The sequence below is a fragment of the Danio aesculapii genome, chromosome 15 (assembly GCF_903798145.1).
Source record: "Danio aesculapii chromosome 15, fDanAes4.1, whole genome shotgun sequence".
Lineage (NCBI taxonomy): Eukaryota > Metazoa > Chordata > Actinopteri > Cypriniformes > Danionidae > Danio > Danio aesculapii.
Window position 1 is genome coordinate 3122556 of NC_079449.1, and position 17223 is coordinate 3139778.

Consider the following 17223-nt stretch of genomic DNA (forward strand, 5'->3'; position numbering starts at 1 on the left):
CAGAAATACACTGTATTAAAATGCTGGGTTGTTTATATAACCTAACGTTGGGTCAAATATGTTGGGTTATATGACAACCCATAATTTTAATAAAAACCTTTTCTCAAGTGAAGTGACTAGTAAATTATGTACATCTCTGTAAAGCAGCCCTACAGGGTCAGTTCAATGTTGATTTAGTTTCATTCGACAACACGGTCAACAGTGGTGTAAAGCAGTGGTTCTCAAACGACTGAGGGGTCATGGTACAATGAAGGGGGGGGGGGGGGGGGTCGCCTGGTGATTTCCAAAAATCTATTTATTTATATTAAATCATAAGAATTACCATATTTTATCCATAACCTACTGAGGAGGAAAATGTGTCATTTATAGTTACTATAGTAGCTTATAGTTACTAGTTCTCTTGCATTGCGACCCCTGGGGTAATTGCATTATATTAAAGACACAGCAATAGCATCAGATGCAGCAGATTTTATAACACCAGGTTCAACTTTCTGGCCCATTCACAGCACTGACATACATTAAAAAAATTCAACAAGAATAGACTTGGGTTTATTGGTGTGTGTGTGTGTGTGCGCCATTGCATGCAAAGTTTCTGTATTTAAAAGCACCTCAGAGGATATTGGGGGACGCGAGTCACTGGCATTGTCATTTTGGGGGTCGCGGACTGAAAAGTTAGGGAACCCCTGGTGTAAAGTAACTAATGACAAATACTCAGATTACAGTAATTGAGTAGTTCTTCTCAGGAATTTACTGTGTAGTTTAAAAATGTGTGCTTTTACTTACCCTTGAGTACATGTTTACTGCAGTATTAGTGCTTTTACTCCACTACTTTCCTTCAACATGCAGTCACTATTTTATTTTTCAGAAGAATCTGTCCTGCGAGTCCAATCAAACCACACATAGAAGGTAAATCTCATCATATTGAACTACCTCAAGATGTGGGCGATTATAATTGCGGCAAACTGTTTGGAAGTATTCAAAGTGTCCAAGAAGATGTCCAAAATCTTAACACACATTGACCCAGAGACTGTTTAGATGCATGTCACTGATGAGAAGATAACGGATGTTTACTGTATGATGAGTGAAATGGCCTGTAAACCAGCCAAACAGGCACAAGACGTCAACATGACGTCAGATTGCTGTTGTACCCCAACGTCATGGGAACGTTTCATTTTGTTTAGAAATGAAAATCGAGATGACATCAGAACTCAGCAGATGTTGGATTTTGGTTGCCTTACCTGATGAATAAATGTCAGTATTTGATGTCAATATGACGTTGGATTTTGGTTACTATTTAACAACCTAAAATCGACCAAATATCAACGTCATTTGACATCACTATAGGACATCTAAATAACATTTTCATTAGACACTAGCTAGATGTTGAATTTTGGTCATCGGACATCACAACCTAAATCTAACCTAATATTAACATCTTATGACATTGTGTGTCTGCTGGGCAATAACAAGGTCCACACGGAATCTGCGCGTGCAGAATTCCGCAGATTTTCCGCAGAATTCCGCAGATTTCCACAGAATTCCCCAGATTTCCACAGAATTAGCCAGATTTCTGCAGAATTTCCGCAGAATTCCACAGATTTCCACAGAATTCCACAGATTTCCACAGAATTCCACAGAATGCCGCAGATTTTCTGCAGAATTCCACAGAATTCCACAGATTTCCACAGAATTCCACAGATTTCCACAAAATTCCACAGAATTAGCAGATTTTCTGCAGAATTCCACAGATTTCCACAGAATTCCGCAGATTTCCACAGAATTCCGCAGATTTCCACAGAATTCCACAGATTTCCGCAGAATTCCACAGATTTCCACAGAATTCCGCAGATTTCCACAGAATTCCACAGATTTCCACAGGAATTCCCACAGAATTCCACAGATTCTCCACAGCATTCGCAGATTTCTGCAGAATTCCACAGATTTCCACAGAATTCCACAGATTTCGCAGAATTCCACAGATTTCCACAGAATTCCACAGATTTTCTGCAGAATTCCACAGATTTCCACAGAATTCTGCAGATTTTCTGCAGAATTCCACAGATTTCCAGAATTCCACAGATTTCCACAGAATTCTGCAGATTTTCTGCAGCATCCACAAGATTTCCACAGAATCCGCAGATTAATGTTCTGCAGAATTCCACAGATTTACACAGAATCCGCCAGATTTTCTCGCAGAATTCGCAGATTCCACAGATTTCCACAGATTTCCACAGAATTCCACAGATTTCCACAGAATCCGCAGATTTCCACAGAATTCCACAGATTTCCGCAGAATTCCACAGATTTCCCGCAGAATTCCACAGATTTTCACAGAATTCCACAGATTTCCGCAGAATTCCACAGATTTCCCGCAGAATTCCACAGATTTTCACAGAATTCCACAGATTTCCGCAGAATTCCACAGATTTCCACAGAATTCCGCAGATTTCCACAGAATTCCGCAGCTTTTCTGCAGAATTCCACAGATTTCCACAGAATTCCGCAGAATTCCGCAGATTTCCACAGAATTCCACAGATTTCCGCAGAATTCCACAGATTTCCACAGAATTCCAAAGATTTTCTGCAGAATTCCACAGATTTCCACAGATTTCTGCAGAATTCCACAGATTTCCACAGAATTCTGCAAATTTTTAGCCCATCATTAATTCTGTTTATTTACTTGAGTAAATGTGTTTTAATTATATTTATTCAGTTTTTAAATTAATTACAGTAATATTATTGACTAATATGAAAATATTCATCTGATTTATCAACAATGCAGTTTGTACAGTAATATTTTCTGTCTTTTAGTAGAGATATTATATGAGAGACTTGCTTTGTTTACCAAATAAAGTGAATCTAATAGCATTTGCATTTTAAAAATTAAATAAAAGTTAAAAAGATATTAGTTTTTATTTCACATATTAAGGTTTTAGTTATGATACTCCCAAAATAATTCAGCAGAAATCCACAGATTTTTACCAAAATTCTCTGCAGACATAGCAAAAAACGTCCGCAGATTCTGTCTGGCCCTAGCCATGACTAAGTGCACTACAGAATGTTGCGTTTACACACATCCACAAATGACATGTAAATGCATCAGCTTTTCACAGAGTAATACTCACTATTCTTGAGTACGTTTGAAAGCTCTACTGTTCACTTGTACTTTGAGTAATATTTACAGCAGATACTTTTACTCTACTTGCACTACATGTTTAGGCAAGTAATGGTACTTTTACTTAAGGGTGATTTTTCAGTAGTCTTTCCACCACTGACTGTCAATATTGCAGAGTGAGTTCATCAGCTCTGAAAGAAGCTCTCGATAAGCAGCTCAGTTTACTCAGGCAATCTGAAACACAGGAGAGGAGAGTCTTTCTCTTTCACTGACTGGGGAATTCCCATTGAGTTCTATTGTTGAGGTGTTTCAAGATGAAGACACACCTCTTTACTGACACACACATACACACGCATTCACACCTGAACAAACACACACACACACAAACATATGCACACACAACCAAACTCAGTCAAACACACACACACATGCACTTAGTCAAACACACATGCACACACACATGCACACACACACAAAAACACATGTGCACGTGCACACATAAACACATGCGTGCATGCATACGTATACGTGTATACATACACACATACATGCGCAAACACGAACAAACACACACATGCACACAAATTCAAACATACACACAAACACATGTACACACTCACACAAACACACACATACCCGTGCATCAACACACAGACAAACACACACATGCATACAAATTTAAACACAAAGATGCGCGCGCACACGCACGCACGCACACACGCACGCACGCACACACAAGCACAAACACATGCATCCCCACACCCAAACACTCACACAAGTACATGCGCACAGGCAAAAACACACATTCAAACACAAAGATGTGCACACAGACACACACACACACACACACACACACACAAAAGCCCACAAATTCAAACACAAAGATGCATGCACGCACACACACACACTCACACTCACACACACAAACAGGCACAAACACATGCATGCCTACACCCAAACATACACTCATACACACAAAGACATGCACATACACACACAAACACATGGTTGCCCGGACCCAAACAAACACACGCACATACGCATGCATGCACACACACAGACAAATTCAAACACACACATGCACACAAATTCAAACACAAAGATGCGCGCACACAAACACATGCATTCCCACACTCAAAAACACACACATGTACATGCGCACACACATGCACACAAATTTAAACACAAAGATGTGCGTGCACACACACACACACACACAGGCACAAACACATGCATACCTACACCCAAACACACCCACATGTACGCACAAACACATACGTGCACACACACAGCCCTAAACACATACACTCCCAAACACACACACACACACAGAAACATGTGCATGCACAAACACACACATTCAAACACCCTCACTCAAACACACATACACACACACATATACAGATTCACTAAAAAACACATGCACACACTCGCACATGTGCGCCCACACCCAAACACACACAAACACACTCACAGTATATGTGTGCATGTGTGTTTGTTTGTGTGTGTGTGTGATCTGACCTGCCGGGGGTCAGAGGACTGCACTGTTCCCATGCTCAGCTGCATTATCCTGCATCTCCAGAGACACACACCGGTCCTCTCCCAAAAAACGGTATTATCAGCGCTCATCATATTCTGAGCCTAATGAGGTCACAGAGAATGGAGAGAGAGAAATAAACACATCTCCCAGCGGTGGAGCACACACTGGCACACGCACAGCTCTATAAATGCAGAGTCTGGACAGCTGGGAGAATCACACCCGCTCAAGATGAAGATGAAGATGGAGATGCTGCAACACTGGAACATGGTGGGTGACACCTCTGTAAATATAATAGTTTTAATAACTCATTTCTAATAACTTTGCCATGATGACAGCACAGAATATTTGACTAGGTATTTTTCAGGATACTAGTATTCAGCTTAAAGGGACATTTAAAGGCTTAACTACGTTAATTAGGCAGTATAGGTTAATTAGACAAGTCAATGTATAACAGTGGTTTGTTCTGGAGACAATCCAAAACTAATATAGCTTAAAGGGGCTAATAATATTGACCTTAAAATGGCTTTAAAAAATTAAGAACTGCTTTTATTCTAGCCGAAATAAAACAAATAAGACTTTCTCCAGAAGAAAAAATATTATCAGACATACTGTGAAAATTTCCTTGCTCTGTTAAACATCATATGGGAAATATATATAAAAAATAAATAAATAAAAATCACAAGGATGTATAATTTTGTGTGTATGTGTGCATGTATATATATATATATATATATATATATATATATATATATATATATATATATATATATATATATTAAACATTAATTATTAAGTTCTATAATACATTATAATTATATAATACTATATAACTGGTAAAATAAAGCTATAGGTATTGTAAACTAAATATTTATGCCTTATGCCTGTTTTAATAAACATTAGGTAAGCATTTTCTGATAAACACATGTTCATTATTGATATCCGCACCTTTTGGCGTTTGCTTTCCACTACACACATGAGCTGGCAAAAGTCCTGCATATGTAAAGTGTTCAAGCAGACATTTTAGTGTTGTAAAACTAATCAAGCATTGTGCAAATCTCATTACAATACTTCTGCATAAATCTATTTCTATTTTAAAATTAGTAAATTAAATTAACTATTAAGTGATTACAAAGGTGTTGTGTGTAAATTGGAGAAGAAATGTTTTGTAGATGAGAGAATGTGTTTCTGTAACATTTCTGTGAAAAGTGTGAAATGTTTAGCAGAAAATAGATCTTTTATGTTAAAGTATTTTTTATTCTTTATCATAATTTGAAAAGCTGCATTTACATAAAAATAAACTGTTAAAACCTTGTTTAATAAATGTATTTGATGTTTTATATTTACTGAAAATAATTTGACTCATTTTGGATTTACAGTAGCACGATGCCTTTAAATAGTTCTTGAAGGAACACACGTGACTCTGTTAAGGTACAAAGTGTCTTGTCACTGTAGTGGCTCCTTCATGGATCAGATTTGTACCTTTGATGAAGATACAATATTGTATCTGCAGGTTTTAATAAATAATAATACGTATTTGTATGAAATTGTATTTTTTTGCAAAACTGTACTCCAAATCTTGTACAAACTCCAAATATGTACTTTTCTTTTATTACAGTGAGGGTCCCAGTTATAAATGTGACTGCTTTTGCCCTTTAAAAATGAATAAACTACTAATAAAAATAAATTATATATTTTTTCTTTTACAGAAAATTATTCTGTTTATCAAGGCAGCATTTAATAAATGTAAAATTATTGTTAAATATTTATTAAAATTTTAAATAACCGCTTTCTATTGTATGTAGTTTAAAATGAAATTATTACTCCAGTCATTATTGCTTTTATTACTAATACCATTAATAATAATAACAATAATAATAATAATAATAATTAAAATGATAATAATAGGGGGGCAACGAAGTGGTGCAGTAGGTAGTGCAAGAAGGTCGCTGGTTCGAGCCTCGGCTGGGTCAGTTGGTGTTTCTGTGTGGAGTTTGCATGTTCTCCCTGCGTTAGCGTGGGTTTCCTCCGGGTGCTCCGGTTTCCCCCACAGTCCAAACACATGCGGTACAAGTGAATTTGGTAGGTTAAATTGCCCATAGTGTTTGAGTGTGAATGAGTGTGTATGGTTGTTTCCCAGTGATGGGTTGCGGCTGGAAGGGCATCCGCTGCGTAAAAACATGCTGGATAAGTTGACGGTTCATTCCGCTGTGGCGACCCCGGATTAATAAAGGGACTAAGCCGACAAGAAAATGAATGAATGAATAATAATAGGGCAGCACGGTGGCTCAGCAGTTAGCACTGTGGCCTCACAGCAAGAAGGTCACTGGTTTGAGCCTGACTGGGTCAGTTGGCATCTCTGTGTGGAATTTGCATGTTCTCCTCGTGTTGGCATGGGTTTTCTCTGCATGCTCCGGTTTCCCCTACAGTCCAAACACATGCGTTATAGGGGAATTGGGTAAGTTAAATTGTCCATAGTGTATAAATGTGAGTGTGTGTATAGATTTTTCGCAGTGATGAGTTCCAGCTGGAAGGGTGTCCGCTGTGTAAAACATATACTGGATAAGTTGGCAGTTCATTCCACTGTGGCGACCTGTGATTAATAAACGGACTAATCTGAAGGAAATGAATGAATGAAAGTAAAAAAAACTGAATTTTTCTGTAAAATACACTCCAATAATCTCCAAAGAATCTATAATATTAGAGTACACAAATATTCATCTATTGTAAATCTCTGTTCATAGTTAATACAACCTGTACATAATGATCATAGTACATCAATCTGTAACTATCATCATAGTTTTTTTTATAACTTATACCTACACTGCTCAGCAAATACACTGTAAAACCCAACAGTCAACTTTATCAAATGAAATGAGTGTAGTTAACTCAAAATGCACTGAAAGTTAATTCTACTCATTTGAAAAGAGTTTTGAACTCAGTATTGAAGGTAATGAGTTAATTAAATACCTCATTACTTCAACTTAAATGGAGTAAGTACACAGTCCTCATACAGATTAGTAACTCAAATGGTTTACAGCAATCTGTTTCCTCAAACGGTTTGAGCTGCCTTAACTTATTGGGTTACAGTACTCAGTTGGTTTAAGTTCTCTTCATTTATTGGGTTTTACTGTGCTCAAATTGCTTTGTTTACTCAAATGGATTAAGTTCACAGTACTCATTAGGATTAGTTTTTGATCTTAAATGATTTGTTGCAATCGATTTCCTCAAACGGTTTGAGTTACCTTAACTTTTTTTTTTTTTTTTTAAGGTTTTACAGTGTATGAGCCCCCCTTATTTTGAAAATGAAGATTTGTATCCATTTCTCAGTGAATATAGGCAATATATTTTGGTGCATTTAAACAAAACAGATTTCTTAAACAGATATATTTATCAAAATAATATTTTAGTGACAAAACATATTTAAAAATGGGAAAATAATACATTTAAATTCATGCAAATATTGAAAAATAAGTTACAACCAAAGATATTATCTTGATTTTTGCTATTGTTTTATAGTTTTCCCTAACATATACATTTGGGCTACTAATTTTTGAACCATTATGGCAAGTTATTTTGTTAGATAAGCTCCAGATTTGTCTTCAGTGTTGACTAATCGAACATATCTGCACAAATACAATATTGTAAAGCATCCTATAGAAAATATGAATTTAAATGAGAGATTTGGGAGGGGTGTACTTATATATGCTGAGCACTTGCTGCTATTGCACTCCTGGTTAAACCTAAGCTGCAGTTCATTGCCTTGTGCTTGTACATGTGTAATGACAATAAATCATCTTATTTAGTATAATAATAATTATATAATTTATCTGGAGTGTCTACAATGTGATCTGCACTCATCATGGTCATCAATATATATTTGTCTACAGGACCTGAGGAGTATGGTGGGGCTGTTGCTCTGTTTGTCTCTTGGACAGTGCGGTATAAGTCCTGAATTTCGGGGGACAGATTTAGGAATACTACCCATGGACAACTTCACTCTGTCCCAGCCGATATCATCGGAGCCTGATTTATCCTACTGTCAGATGATTCTGGAGGCGCCGGTTCCTCCGACTGCGGATCAGGTGCCCTGGTACTGCATCTGCTCCGCCTGCTCGGGAAACAGAGGACAGAAAGGAGACAGAGGAGACCGCGGACTTACAGGTATCAACACTATTTCACTCCCTAATCAATATTAAATGAGTCACTGAAAACGTTACTGACTAAAGAGCTGAATGAATGGGGCGGCATGATGGCTCAGTGGTTAGCACTGTGGCCTTACAGCAAGAATGTCGCTGGTTCGAGTCCTGGCTCGGTCAGTTGGCACATCTGTGTTTGCATGTTCTCCCCGTGTTGGCGTGGGTTTCCTCCGTGTGCTCCAGTTTCACGGTCCAAACACATGCGCTATAGGGGAATTGATTAACTAAATTGGCCGTAGTGTATGAGTGTGTGTGAGAATGAGTGTGTATGGGTGTTTTCCAGCACTGGGTTGCAGCTGGAAAGGCATCCGCTATGTAAAACATATGCTGGATAAGTTGGCAGTTCATTGCACTGTGGTAACCACTGATGAATACAGGAACTAAGCTGAAGGAAAATAAATGAATGGCATTGTTTGCTATTTCTGCGCAGAATATTGTAAAAAAATCTGTAGATGTGGAATGATTTTGGGAGTATCGTAACTAAAAACTTAATATATGAATATTGGGTAGCAAGATTTTATATAATCATTACTTAAATGTCTTAAATCAGTCGTCCCAAGTTCCCCTTATAATCTGGTTTAAAGAGTGTAATTCTTCACTACTTGAAAAACAATCTAGATCAGGGGTTTTCAAACTTTTAAGATATACACCCCCCCACGTTTAACCAATTTCACTTGGCCCCCCAAGACACCCCTCCCTGGAACCAAAATTATAATGCATGCGCAAACATCATTCACATATTACTTGCTGCGTTTAAAGTGCGTAGCATTAATTACATTGAAACATTAACATATAGTTCATCTGATTCAGTGATGGCTGAGCCTGTTTCTGTGAGGACAACATGCTAATCTGTGGTCGGATTCCTGACACGACTAACTGTAAATCCTCTTCCACTATCAATAAGCGTGAGCCATAGCTTACTTGCATTTGATGTACGTACATACAGAAAATGCAGCTTCGCAAAGCCAAGTTCGCAGAGCCCTGAAGGGGTGGTTGAGTCGAACATTGAGTATGTTTACATAGGCAACAATACTTTAATATGATTTTAATACAATTAAGACAATACACTGATTAAGAGTCACCATGGAAACAGCTATTTTTGATGACCTTAATCCGACTAAAGTCATCACTGAACTAAACAGAAATGGAACTAAGACATGTGGAGTATGCAGATATTAGTGGCATTATTGAAGTAAACACCGCAATGGAACTAATACCGTCATGTAGGACTTTTCACCGCATTTTGTGACAAGATCCACATATGCGGCTGTCAATTAAGAACCACACACACACATGCATCACGAAATGCGAAGGTTTTATTTCTTTCCATTCTTGGTGCGGTATCAAATTCCATTAAAACAACACTCTTCCACCAGTCCTTACTTCATATTCGCGTCTAATACCCCAATTTGTCATGGGGGCATGAATGAAATGAGTAAAAGTGAAACCGAACTGCAGTTAAAGTCGAAAAAATTACATGGATACACATGGATAGCCTGGTGACGCAACATTCGAAAAACACTTCACGTAACACGTTAATTATATTAGTGTCTTACTCAGATTAAGGCGAATAACTATTACAGATGTCCATGTAAGCGTAAGGTTCACTTTTTTTGTCAGACGGTTCACCGGTTTGACTTTCATTCACCGTTATTCATTTTAAAAAGCACCCGGTCCATTTTATTTGTATATGTTTTACTGGAACGCATAAACTCTACAAGTGCCTGATAGCTAACGTTAATCATATTCCCTCTATAGTCAACGCATAAAAATCACCATCTTAATTTACTCGAGTGAACGCCTCAAATTCTTGCCTCTCTTAATAGGTGCTGGCGCCCCACAGTTTGAAAACCCCTGGTCTAGATTGATTAGATGGGTAGCATTTGATCCTGACTTTAAACCAGCTAAGATTGATGGCAGATTTCAAGTTTGGTATAGGCTTGCATCAACACTTTTAGTTTAATTTCCTCAAATGGGGAATTAGATAGTTTTCAGAAAATCTCAGATATGTATGATCAGGACAAAAGTGATTTCTTTAGGTACCTGCAAACCAGGACCTACTTTAATCTGCTTGTTATGTGTGACGTCACACAAAGCGGCTTCCAGGTCCAAGCGCTATTCATAGGCTGCTGCGCTGTGCATTATGGAATGTGGAGGAAAAATTGTTTGTTGACAGTGATTTACCAACAGTTTTAAACAGAGGGAGAGAGGGGAAAATATTACCTTATGGATCATTGGTAATATTTCCGTCAGGTGACCATGTCGCAGTTTAGCTAAATTAATTCACGCCTCCTCCTGAAGTGACTTGCTATGCACCTTCGCCATTTGCAATGCATTAAAACATTGTTTTCCAGCCACAGACGCGCTTCATTCTCGAATCGTATAGTTTGTCTAAAGTGATGTATACAAACTATATAGTATACTATGAGCAGAGATACAATCAGCCAGCGCAGTCGTCCCTCCATAGTCAAAAGCGACACTTTGTGTCTGCCGGTTTGTTTACTTGCGGGAGTTCCATTGGCATTTTCCCGAACGTTAATTCTGACCAATTGAAAAGTATTTTAGGAAATACGTTCAATAACATCTGGCCAATGAGTGATGTGAAATTTGAAAGATGACTGCATTTTGGTTCTTTTCAACCGGTTTAGACCAAAGCAATCAGTGTGGTGTGAAAAGGACCCAAAAATGGCACAAAATGGTACAATGTATAATTTGTTGCCCTTAGTCCGGACCAAATGAACCGAAGCTCAGATTAAAATGGGTGCCCTTTAACACTTCATTTTTGAAGTGGGCATTTTGTATCCAGATCTCTCAAAATGTACATTTTCCTACCATATTTGACTACATTTCATTTACTGTAAGTGATTGCTGGTTAACAAGTGGGAAAAGTATAAAATGGCACTGAAAAATAGCCTGACAGTAGCAATATGACACAAAAGACATTTTGATGGAAAGTAAAGACTAAAAAATGACAAGCAAAAAATCTATGATACTCTATATATATTTAAATACCTTACTTTCACTGTCTGGAATATAGCTTTTAAAATTCCATGATATTTAAGAAATGACTTGACCTGTGGAAGACCTGAGTTTATTATTATTATTACCTGCTTCTCACAGGAGCTCCTGGTAGTCCGGGTCCAAGGGGTCTCACTGGGCTTCCCGGCCGTCCAGGATTCAGAGGACCTCCTGGAATAAAGGGTGAGACATAACAAGATTCACACTAGAATAAATGTGTCTATTGTATTGTGAGAGAAAGCTAAAATATGTATGGTGAGATAAACAATAAAGTTACTTGCATGAATGCATGCTAGAACAAACGGGGGGAAAGGAGATAGTCCACCCAAAAATGAAAATGTACTCACCATCAAGAGGGTCCAAACCTGTATTCGTTTCTCTAATTTACTGAACACAAGATAGCACATAGTTGAAGACAAGTGAATTATGTTGCAGGTGAGAAAGGAGATATTGGAGATAAGGGTGACTTGGGTCTACCTGGAACTTCAGGGTCAAAGGGTGAGAGGGGCAGCAAAGGTCAGTGAAACGTCTCTAAATCTTTATCATAATTATGTACAATGAATGTCTATGATGAACATGCTTGTATATGTGCTACTCAGGTGAAAAGGGTGACCAGGGTCTGGATGGTCCTTCCGGAGAACCAGGGCCAAAAGGAGAAGATGGTCAATGCCCGCAAAGCTGTGCACCCATACCTGGACAAGATGGTGCACCTGGTCTTCCTGGACTTGTAGGTGCACGTGGGTTACCTGGTCTGAATGGAGACCTTGGACCCAAAGGGCAGAAGGGAGATCCAGGTGTGGCAGGTGGACCTGGCACTCCAGGTGACACAGGGCCAAAGGGTGACCAAGGTCCCACAGGGCCTATGCAATTGCCATGATGGGGCTCCAGGAGCCCAGGGTCAAAAGGGAGACAAAGGTGATAAGGGAGATAATGGGTTGACAGGGGCACAGGGTGTGAATGGAACCACAGGCCTTAAAGGTGCCAAGGGAGACATGGGATTGACTGGCATTCCTGGACCTTGCTCACCTACAGTGCAATCTGCTTTCTCTGCCACTATTACTACCTCTTATCCTGCACCAAACCGCCCGGTTCTTTTCAAACGTGTAATCTACAACTTAAACCAGAACTATAGTCCTGATAATGGTGTATACACAGCCCCTATTAACGGAACCTACGTGTTTAGCTACAACTTACAAGTGTCTACCCGTATGCTGAAGGTTGGACTCTTCCGCAACTTTGAGGCCGTAGTGAGGACAACTACACCGGTGGAAATGAACACCGCTTCTCAGCAGGTGGTGATGGGTCTGGGTCAAGGTGATTGGGTGTGGTTGCAGGTGAAAGACAGCACCACTAATGGCATTTTTACTGGCACCGAGTCCAGCAGCACATTCAGTGGGTATCTATTGTACCCTGACAGATGTGATGACATGTTGTCAAGAGATTTCATGGAAAATGTGTTCCCCACTACAGATCTTAACTGGGCGTAGAGACCTACATCTGCATCCCACACTCTACTACTTAAACTCCTAGTCAATCTCTACTTTCTAAACCAGCAAGCAAATATAGCCATTTCTTCTGGAGGGCTGCCGTTCTGTAGAACTAGTTCCAAACCTAGTCAAACACACCTGAACCAGCTAATCAATGTGTTCAGGATTACTTTAAACTAACAGGCAAGTATATTAAAGCAGAGTTGGCACTAGAGTCTGAAGAATAGCATTCAGCCAGGAATATGGTTGACTAACCCCAGCTTAGACCTACACCCAAAATGTATCCGAAAAACTTAGACCCAACTTTCTGAATCTAAACTTTTATCTACTCCTTAGACATTCACATTAAACTGTTAAGGTGTAAGGTGAAAAAATCTAAACTTTCTACTTCAATGTAGACCTATATACAAGATTCCTAGTTCAAACTTATCTTCTCCCTAGATCTGCACCCTCATCCATTGGCTACATCCAAACATCTAATCTTAAAGTTTTATCTACTCCCCGGGGTGCCTTTAAACCTGCAACCTACACCCAACATTCTCCAATCTAGACCTTCACCCAAGTGTCCTAATCTAAACTTTTATCCACCCCTAAACCTGATAGGCTTGACCAAAGCTTCTAAACCTAAACATATATCTACTTTCCCCCAGTCCCTGAAGGCAGTCCTTAAATTGTTTACCTTCACCCAACAGTCTTAACCTTCAACTTCACAGAGACACAACGTTGACCTTCACACAACTTTACACCCCCCCCCCCCCAAGGGGGTGTGCCCAAAACTCTTCACCTAAACCCACCATTCTAAACTTTCAACTATAGCTTAGACCTACACCCAATTTTCTCAACCCAATCTTTTATCTACTTCACCCTAAGGGGTTTCCCTAAAACTCTTCATCTAAACCCAACATTCTAATTTTTCAACTATAGCTTAGACCAGTTTTTCCCAACCCTGTTCCTGGAGGCACACCAACAGAACATACTTTGGATGTCTCCCTTATCTCACCTATTCACTTCAGGTTTTGGAGTCTCTTCTAATGTTCTGGTGAGTTGATTCAGGTGTGTTGGATTAGGGAGAGCTTGAAAATGTGTGCTGTTGGTGGTGCCTTCAGGAACAGGGTTGGGAAACACTGGCTTAGACCAACACCCACATTTCTTAACCCAATCTTTTATCTACTTCACCCTTAGGACTGTCCCCAAAACTCTTCACCTAAACCCAACATTTAAATCTTTCAACTATAGCTTAGACCTACACCCAAGTTTCTTAACCCAATCTTTTATATACTTCCCCTGAGGGCTGTCCACAAAACTCTTCACCTAAACCCAACATTCTAAACTTTCAACTATAGCTTAGACCTACACCCAAGTTTCTTAACTCAATCTTGTATCTACTTACCCTGAGGGCTGTCCCCAAAACTCTTCACCTAAACCCAACATTTTAAACTTTCAACTATAGCTTAGACCTATGCCCATGTTTCTTCAACCAGTCTTTTATCTAACCCCACCGCGAGCGATGTGTCCTAAACTCTTTACCTACACCCAAACTTACAATCAAACTTCTTACACAACCCTACACCCAGCATTAAATATGCCCCTGGTAGGTAAGTTCAGTCCCTGAGAGCCACAATCCTACAGAAATTTGCTACAAACCTAATCAAAGACACCTGAACAAGCTAATCAAGTTCTGACTGTTTTGCCGTTGCCACACTAGAGTTTGAGCAATGCAAAAATCTTCCGTACGGTGCTGCGAAAATGGGCGAGATAAAACAATATGAATATTGTTGATACAAGCAAGCGATTACTCAATATTTGAAACTTCTGTACAGAGAGGTCACGTTTTGATCTTCTATTGGTCTAACGCGATCACGTGATGTGATTTCACAGGTCTGAGTTTACCAAGCTTACGTTTCGAACACAGCGAAATGCGAGACTTGTCTCACGAGCTTGCGTTTCCATTCTCCCGCAGTCACATGCATATGAATGGAGGTCTATGGGGCAAGAAGTGCATCATGGCTTTACTTGAAAGCTTCAGACGGGTGAGTTTTTATCAAGCCTAGGGTTGCAGCTGACCAGGACCCAACTTGCCTACCTGAACTATACCCTAAATCAGTGGTTCCCAACTCTAATCCTGGGAGCCCCTTGCCCTGCACATTTTTGTTGCATTCCAAATGGGATATATCACCCTCTGAATGGCGCTTTGGAGTGAAGACAATCATGGCCAAAATACTGAAGGGTTATTTAAATCTGGCCATCTCAAAGAGGCCCTTTTGAATGAAGGATTTTGAAGGCTGATGGACACTTCGGGCCACGATCAGGGAATTTGTTTGGTGTCAAACACTGTGTTCAATTCGAGGGCTCATCCCCATGCCTTAATGGCATTGACCACTGCCTTAAACATACATTTAAGACCTACATCCTAAACCCCATAAATGACTTTGTTGCCTAACCAGTTTCTAAAATGATTCAACCTAAACTCTTAACCTCTAATGTTTCCACAATATCTCAGATTACACATAGAATCTATTTTAAGATCACTTTGTGAAGCTTTTATGTAGGAGTCAATCTTTTGGCTGAAAGGAGCGCCTTGTCTTTCTCATGTCTGGAATGGAGATGACTGGTGTTTATTTACAGTGCATGTCTTGTAACTTGATTAGCTGTATTGTGCCGACATCAATAGCTGTATTGTAACTCCCGACTGTGCAGATCAATGGAAAGGTTGCTCCCTTGACAGACACATTTTCCCGCCGGATGTTTGTTAAATGAGCAGGAATGTGCCAATCAGCTGTTATATCACGGTTCCAGCTATTGAGTGGGCACACACTGTGAATAAGAACCAGAATGCTGGGTGGGCCAGTGCACATCTGTGTCTCAGGATAGATAAGAGGAACAAAGACAAGAGGTGATAAACGCCCATTTGGGAGATGAAAACAGAGTCTCCTTACGAAGGGATTAGATCTTTAGAGTTTGAATCCTTCAGACACACAATGGGAGTTAATCTCTCATGGTGTTACCTGTACTCTATTATGAAAAATGTTAACCTGGGAGCTGTGAATTTTAGCAACAATAAGACACAACATGGCTGACAAAACCATTCCCGTTCATGCTGGTGTTCTATGTATTGATTACCCCAATATTTCCAATAAATTGTAGGGTATTAATCTGACTGCTTGTTTGTGGTTATTTTGAGGCTTGATCAGAAGTCCTCAAGTCAAACTAGATTCCCAATTACAATTATAGTGAAAATGCCATGATCAATGTAGCCAGACTTTACGGTTGTTTGCATATTTAGCAGTTTGCAAATACAACAAAGTTCTGCAGTAATGAGATATTTTTGTAGGGCAACCCATAAGACAACCATAGGGTTCCCTCGGCCATAGGATTTTAGAGTCACTAATGGCCCGTTTCCACTGAGTGGTATGGTACGGTACGGTTCGGTTTGGTACGCTTTTATGGCCGTTTCCACTGTCAAAAAGCGTACCGAACCGAACCGTACCACTTTTTCGGCACCCTTTTGAAACGGTACCAAACACGACAAAGGGTACCAAAAGGCGGAACTAGACGCGCAGCTGAACACTATTGGTTTACAGAGACACGTCATTCGCTTGCGCAACAAGCCAGAATGAAAACAAAAAACCCGCCATGTTTAAAATACATGCACAGCCGACGAGCCGAGACATTACAGCGGAATTAAAAATACATATAATAACGAGCCATGGTCTACCCGGGCTCAAACAAACCTTGTCGTCGTCTTGATCAACAGCCACAAAGCCAAGAAGAGCAGATTTACCCTGTGCCCCGTAGTTTTTTACGAGCCAATCTGAGGCGTGAGCGGTTTCGCTTTCTTGCTTGCGCTCGCGTGTCTAACATTATATC

The 17223-nt window shown here is 39.5% G+C and overlaps 1 protein-coding gene across 1 annotated transcript; it reads left to right on the forward strand.

Annotated features, from left to right (window-relative positions):
- Positions 1-4831: 4831 nt before the first annotated feature.
- Positions 4832-16513, forward strand: LOC130241468 (complement C1q and tumor necrosis factor-related protein 9A). Its single transcript, XM_056473248.1, is given in 6 exon segments — positions 4832-4922; positions 8543-8816; positions 11972-12052; positions 12305-12385; positions 12469-12719; positions 12721-16513. Coding segments are annotated over 6 exon segments (1362 nt in total). The 5' UTR covers positions 4832-4883; the 3' UTR covers positions 13357-16513.
- The last annotated feature ends 710 nt before the right edge of the window (positions 16514-17223 follow it).